The 7,742-nt window shown below is 48.7% G+C and overlaps 1 protein-coding gene across 1 annotated transcript; it reads left to right on the forward strand.

Moving 5' to 3' along the window:
* Positions 1–853: 853 nt before the first annotated feature.
* Positions 854–3,244, forward strand: LOC117668827 (olfactory receptor 12D1-like). Its single transcript, XM_034422882.2, has 2 exons — positions 854–1,760; positions 3,210–3,244. The coding sequence occupies exons 1-2, from the start codon at positions 854–856 to the stop codon at positions 3,242–3,244; spliced, it is 942 nt and encodes a 313-aa protein (XP_034278773.1).
* The last annotated feature ends 4,498 nt before the right edge of the window (positions 3,245–7,742 follow it).

A 7,742-nucleotide genomic window follows, 5' to 3' on the forward strand; every position in this document is an offset into this window, starting at 1 on the left:
CCTTTCTATTAGAGATACTGACAGATGTAGATAAATTGCTACATTAATAAAATAATAATCCTGATTTATTCAAATATCAATAGCTGGTCTCTTTTTTTCTGCAATGGTCTTCACATAAGTTGGAAAACTTGTTATCTTTTGTTACTTATTTCTGCATTGGAAATAAGATTTTATTATTTTTCTCCTGCCACGCTATTGCTTTTTTTTTTTTTTTGTCTCTTTGTCTTTGTCTCTTTGTGCTTTCTTTGATTTGATCACCAGAGTTCCGAGGGTGAATACATCTCTATAGAGTGAAATCTTCTAACTTCTTTCCCTTTAATGCAGAAGAAAAAGTATGGAAAAAGCCAGCACGTCATCTATCCTTCACTTATGTGAAGACCATTGCAGAAAAAAAGAGACCAGCTATTGATATTTGAATAAATCAGGATTATTATTTTATTTGGTATTATGTGAATAGATTCATCATTTCTATTATGCCCAGTTTAATTTTTAAGAATTTACATGTTTAATTCCAAATAATGATCAATTAGCTAATATTTTCCACTATTTTGCTCCTTCATCACGCTTCTGATTTCATATGTCAAAATCCAAACTGTTGTAAAGACACCAAATGGCTTTACATGTCTTGAAAATTAAAATATAATGCAGAACTTTACCAAATTACTTGGGAGTAAATTCAACTAACTATATGAAATATATTGAATGAATGCATGAAGTATTTGAATGGACTGAATTTAAATATAGGATTCATGATTGAATGCTTAAATGATGTATAAAGAAGGCTTTTCATTGTCATTTATTTAGCACTGTGAGATTCTTTCAAATCACTCACATTTTTTCCCTATTGGCAGAGATGAAGAACTCAACAGAAGTATCTGAATTTATTCTCTTGGGTCTAACAAGGGACCCCAGGCTACAACAGGTTCTCTTCCCACTTTTCCTGCTACTCTATATAGCCTGTTTATTGGGAAATGGGGCCATTCTCATTGTCATTCTAGCTGAACCTCGGCTTCACACCCCCATGTATTTTTTTCTGGGAAACCTTTCTTGTTTGGATATATGCTACTCAACAGTGACTGTACCAAAAATGCTAAGGGGATTTCTTAGAAAGCATCAGTCTATCTCTTTTAATGGCTGCCTCATTCAGCTGCATTTCTTCCACTTTCTAGGCTGTAGCGAGGCTATGCTTCTAGGCATCATGGCATGGGACCGGTATGTGGCTATCTGCAATCCATTGCGTTATACTGTCATCATGAATAAATGGGCTTGTGTTACCCTAGCTGGAGTCACATGGACCACTGGATTTTTTTATGCCTTGATGCACACAATTGTGACCTCTCAACTTGTTTTCTGTGGCCCCAATCTTGTCCAACATGTTTTTTGTGACATCAAACCCCTTCTCGAGTTAGCTTGCAGTAGTACAAGACTTAGTTATGTCCTGCTGAATCTTGTTACTGGTTCAATTGCTTTATGTTCTTTCTTTTTCACTCTTCTCTCCTATTTTTACATCATCTCCTTTCTCTTCCTTAAAGTCCAGTCATGGCAGAACTGTTGGAAAGCCTTCTCCACCTGTGCATCTCACCTGACTGTTGTGGCAATGTTCTACATTCCAGTATTGTCCAACTACATGCTTGCTTCTGCCAGTGGTTCTTCTGATAAAGACCTGATCATCTCTCTTTTATATAGTGTAGTTACACCAGTTTTAAATCCTCTGATCTATTCTTTAAGGAATCACGAAGTCAAAAATGCTATAAGAAAGATTCTAATTCAGAATGCCATTTTTGAAAGGATATGAATGTTTCTATTTTTTGGAAAAGAACTGAAATGCTGCTCAAAGTGCTTCATGTTACATAACAGAATTATTTATATATCTTCTCCTTTTAAGATCATCCTATGATGACCTCAAGTTTCTGAAGCTGCTACAGTGATTTGAAGGGTCTTTTCCCGTGTAAGATTGAGAGTATATTGGCGATGTTTCGACAAGGTCCCACTTGTCATCTTCAGCCTGGTGTCTTTGGCTTCATCCTTGTGCAAGCAAAGCATGATCGGAGATGCCGTTTTTCTATAAATACAGGTGAGGAGGTGTGGAGTGCTGGCTTTGTTGTTGTAAGCAGGTTGGTTGGTTGTGTTATTATTTCTTGATTAGTAGATGGAGTTGATGTTTGCAGATTAGTCGGCTGTTTTGTAACATCCTGTGTTAGCTGTGTGCCCATTAGCCTTTTGTGTTGTAACGACCTGGATAACGCCAGCTCCTGCCCTCCTCCGATCCCACACAAAGCAAACTAACACATGCCATGAACACATGACAAGACCTCAGACTCGCAGCCAAACCAAAGCCCGGGATGTTGCATTACAGCCGTCTGCTCAAGACAATACATCACAGAACTCAGGATGTTACAACACTAAAGCTCAAGATGTTACAACACAGCCAACTACCCAGGATATTGCAGCACAGGACTCAGGATGTCACAACACTAGAGCTCAGGATGCTACCACACAACCCATTACCCAAGTCATAACAACACAAAAGGCTAATGGACACACAGCTACGACCTCAGCCACACAAGATGTTATGAAACAGCCAACTAATCGGCAAACATCAACTCCATCAAGATGTAACAACACAGCCAACCAACCTGCTTACAACAACAAATCCAGCACTCCACACCTCCCCACCAGTATTTATAGAGAAACGGCATCTCCGATCACGCTTTGCTCGCACAAGCACAAAGCCGAAGACACCAACCTGATGATGACAAGAGGGACCTCATCGAAAAGTCGCCAAGATACTCTCAATCTTACGCGGGAAAAGACCTGAATACGCCAATTCCATGGGCTTTCTATTGTTACCATTGTAATTTATTTAAATTAAAATGCAGGATTTATGTTTTTAATTGTCTTTACCCTTTTATTGCATACTACTGAAAGACATTAAGAGCTAGTGGGATCAAATAAATAAATGAATGAATACAACTGATGCCCAAGATGGCGGCCCGGCTCTAGCTCACTGCGGTAGAGATTGGGTATTTCGGCTTTTGAGGGACTCTGGGGGTCATTTTTGACCATCTAGGACCCCCTGCCTAGCAAGCGATGCCTGTGGCCAGTTGGTTGAGAGCTTTTGTGCTCTCTAATGTGCCAGTAACAGTGGGGCACTGACTCTCGAAGAGGTAGCTGTTCCGCGGTCACCGCAAGAAGGGCGGCATCCGCGGTCTATGGGCGGCAGTGCTGGCGGTGGAGGCAGTGAAACAGCCGGCTTTCACGACAAGATGCCTGCTGGTATGATAGCTGGGGTGACGGCTGCGGTGGAGGTGCTGGCATCGTCGTGGGCTGCATCCCCCCCCGGCATCGGAACATTGGTGCTGTGGACGCCGGGTGGAAGTAGGTGGGTGTCAAACAAGGTGAGGACTATTGAAGACGTGGCTGTTGGTGGTGTCCACAGTGATGCTGATGCCTCTGCTGATGCCATTGCAGCAGCTAGCTGGTGGGATGGCTGGAGTCGTGTGTTAATAGCCGAGGAAGAGCACTATGAGGTGGAAGCCTCCATCATTGAAATGTTAGATCTTGGGAGTTCCAGGCCACCATAGAGCCTTGGGGTAACTCCCAAAATTTAGTTCCTTATGGTGAAGCCTCCTTTATAAACACCATGGGAGGATAAGAATGGGCATAGAAAGGGTGGTTGGAAGACCTGGTGGGGGGATAAAGAGGGGTGAGAGGCTGACGGAGTGGTTACTGTGTCACCTCGGACAACCCTCACCCCCCTCCCTGGCTTGGGCCACTATTAGGCCACATGACCATCATGTTCGCCCTGCCGGTTTCTGCTCGATGGAGATGGCCTCACCTGTTTTCCATCTATTCCCTCTCCGATACGCTTGCCTTTATGAACACTGTGGACAGTTTATTCTCTTCTTGAGACTTTGGACCTGGCTCTGTTTGTCATCCAGCACGCTGGCTGTATGGAAAATGGCATCTTACGGGAGGATGGACGGAGCCGGTTTCTATCATTGTTTCACCACCAATGGGATGTACCATCTTCTCCATGGTCAGTTGGCCAACCATCGTGAGAGGCTGATTTGGAGGATTACCCCCGAGTTGGTTGGAACATTTGGACTCCGCCACTGCCGCAAGAGGACAGTGGAGACTCTCCCGTTTATGGTCAACCGGCCTTGGCTTCCAGGACATTTTGGACTATCATAGTGGATCCCTTGGCCATACCTTATCACTACCTCAGAGCTTTAGAGGTATTTAAGGTCTCAGCTTCTTGCGCTGCGAGGCTCCCCCCTCTCGCAGGCTTGGCCCTCCACATTATTGAGGGCCTACATCAATGACGGGTTTTGGAACCCAGAGAGGTGGCATGCTGCAAAGAGGGAGGGGCACATATGGCAGTAGCTGGGGACCACATCATGTTCGGGGAATGCGCACTCGCTGTTTTAGAGCGATTGCGCACTCCGGTCCCCAATGCTTTTCTCGTTCCCCAGGCTGTCCAGATTCTCAGGGCCAGAGCCTTCGGCTGATGTTATGCAACGCCAGGTCCGTTGTTAATAAAGCCCCCCTCATTCACGATCTTATTCAGGAGGGGGAGGCGGACCTGGCGGGCATTACGGAGACCTGGTTGGGCCAGGAGGGGGGAGTTCCCCTCGTGGATATATGCCCACCAGGCTTCCATGCATTTCATCAGCCGAGGGCTCAGGGCAGGGGCGGGGGGTGGCGGTTATTATAAAGGAAGGTCTGGATCCAAGGGAGACCACTGTTCCACAGATAGCCGGATGTGAGTCCCTCTTTGTAAAGTGGGGTCGTGGAGTACAGATGGGCTTGTTGGTCACGTACCTGGCTCCCTGCCACGTGGCAACGGCCCTGCCCGAGCTGCTTAACGTTATAGCCGAGGTGGCGGTGGACACCCCCAGACTTGTTATTATGGGGGATTTCAACCTGCCATCTATCGGTGAAACGTCTGAGGTGGCTCGAGAGTTCATGGCTTCCATGATGGCCATGGACCTTACTAAGTTAATTCATGACCCCACTCACACAGGGGGACACACTCTGGACTTAGTTTTTGTCTCTGGTCAGTGGTTGAGTGGCCTTGATATAGGGGATATAGCCATTGAACCCTTGTCATGGTCTGACCACTCGCTCCTTCGACTGGACTTTCTAACCGCTGCACCCCGCCGCAGGGAGGCAGAACCGACCAGGTGGTTCCGCCCCAGGCGCCTGATGGACCCTGATAGGTTCCAGATGGAGCTTGGGCCATTTCCTGAGACTCTGGCTCATGACTCGGCTGAAGACCTGGTGGCCGCCTGGGATAGTGTGGCTGCCGGGGCCTTGGACCGTGTCGTGCCTTTGCGGCCTCTGACCCGGCACCGAACTCACCTAGCTCCTTGGTTCTCTGAGGAGCTTAGGGAGATGAAGCACCGGAAAAGACGCCTGGAGAGTAGTTGGAGGACCAGCCACTCCGAATCCGACCGAACACTGGTGAGGTCTCATATTAAGACCTACCTAGTGGTGATAAAAGCAGCGAAATCTAGCTATTTTGCCACTCTTATCACGTCATCAGATAATCGCCTGGCCGCCCTGTTTAGGGTGACCCGCTCCCTCCTCCATCTGGAAGTGCGGGATGACCCCTTGCAGGGCCGAGCTGAGGACTTTGTGCAGTATCTGTATGACAAAATCGCTCAGATTCGGGAAGGGCTGGCCTCTGACTGGGTATGTCCGGATGGGATGACTGAGACAGGTCTTGAGAGTGTTATCTGGGGGGAGTTCGATCCTGTGGCTCCCGAGGACATGGACAGGGTCCTGGGATGGCTGAACGCAACCACATGTTTATTGGACCCGTGCCCCTCCTGGTTGGTACTGGCTTCCCGGGAGGTGACACGAGGCTGGCTCCAAAAGATTGTTAACGCTTCTTTGAGTGAGGGGGTCCTGCCGGCCGCTTTGAAAGAAGCGGTTGTGAGGCCCCTCCTCAAGAAGCCCTCTCTGGATCCGGCTGTTTTGGCTAACTATCGTCCAGTCTCCAACCTTCGCTTTGTTGCGAAGGTTGTTGAGAGTGTGGTGGCGCAACACCTTCCCCGGTACCTGGATGAAGCTGTCTATCTAGACCCGCTCCAGTCCGGCTTCCGGCCTGGGCACAGCACGGAAACGGCATTGGTCGCGTTGGTGGATGATCTCTGGAGGGCTCGGGATAGGGGTTGCTCCTCTATCCTGGTCCTGTTAGACCTCTCAGCAGCTTTTGATACCATCGACCATGGTATCATGTTGCACCGGTTGGCGGAGTTGGGGGTGGGGGGCACCGTTCTGCGGTGGTTCTCCTCCTACCTCTCTGACCGGTCACAATCTGTGTTGACAGGGGAGCAGCGGTCGACCCCGAGGCACCTTGCTTGTGGGGTGCCACAAGGGTCGGTCCTTTCGCCCCTTCTGTTCAACATTTATGTAAAGCCGCTGGGTGAGATCATCCGTGGCTTCGGGGTGGAGTTCCATCAGTACGCTGATGACACCCAGCTGTACATCTCCACCCCAGGCCACCCCAACGATGCCCTTGAAGTAATGTCCCAGTGCCTGGAGGCCGTGCGGGCCTGGATGGGGAGAAACAGGCTCCGACTCAACCCCTCCAAGACCAAGTGGCTGTGGCTTCCGGTGTCCCGATATAGCCAGCTGACGCCATCGCTGGCTATTGGGGGCAAATCACTCGCCCCCACGGAGAGGGCTCGTAACTTGGGCGTCCTCCTGGATGCACGGCTGTCGTTAGAAGATCATTTGACGGCCGTGGCCAGGGGAACTTTTTATCAGGTCCGCCTGATACGCCAGTTGCGCCCCTTTCTAGATCGGGACTCCCTACGCACAGTCACTCAGGCACTCGTCACTTCCCGCCTGGACTACTGCAACGCTCTCTACATGGGGCTCCCCCTGGGGTGCACCCGGAGGCTCCAGCTGGTCCAGAACGCGGCCGCGCGGGGGATTATGGGGGCGACGAGGCGCTCCCACGTAACACCTCTCCTGCGCGAGCTGCACTGGCTCCCGGTGGTCTTCCGGGTGCGCTTCAAGGTGTTGGTGACCACCTTTAAAGCGCTCCATGGCTTAGGGCCGGGGTACTTACGAGACCGCCTTCTGCCACCAATAGCCTCCCACCGGTCAGTATGCTCGCACAGAGTGGGCCTCCTCAGGGTGCCGTCCGCCAGACAATGTCGGCTGACGACCCCCAGGGGGAGAGCCTTCTCTGTGGCGGCGCCCACCCTCTGGAACAACCTCCCCCCAGAGATACGTACAATAACAGACCTCCGGATTTTTCGTCGGGCCCTGAAAACCCATTTATTTCAACTAGCGGGGCTGGCTTGAGTTAATTTTAAATTGATTTTAAATTGGGTTATTTTAATTGACGGCCAATAATATTTAATTATTTTAAATTGTTTTTAAATTTTGTATGTATTTTTTTTTTTTTCTGGCTGTTCACCGCCCTGAGTCCTATTCTGGAGAAGGGTGGTATAGAAATTTAAATAATAATAATAATAATAATAATAATAATAATAATAATAATAATAATAATAATGGGAGTTGAGGGGTTTTTTATGTACATTTTTGGTTAAACTTTTAAGGGGTCCCAGGGGGGAGGGTAGGATTTGAATTAGGGTAGTGGGTATAGGGGATAACCCACCAAGGGGTGGGCCGGGCCTGGCCATGATGCATGGTGGGGGGGTGAGGGACCCGGGGTCAAGGGGGGTCGAGGTTGTCCAGATTGTGTTTCTACCATCAGTACT

Source organism: Pantherophis guttatus, chromosome 4 (genome assembly GCF_059756535.1).
Source record: "Pantherophis guttatus breed Tessera chromosome 4, ASM5975653v1, whole genome shotgun sequence".
NCBI classification, from domain to species: Eukaryota; Metazoa; Chordata; class Lepidosauria; order Squamata; family Colubridae; genus Pantherophis; species Pantherophis guttatus.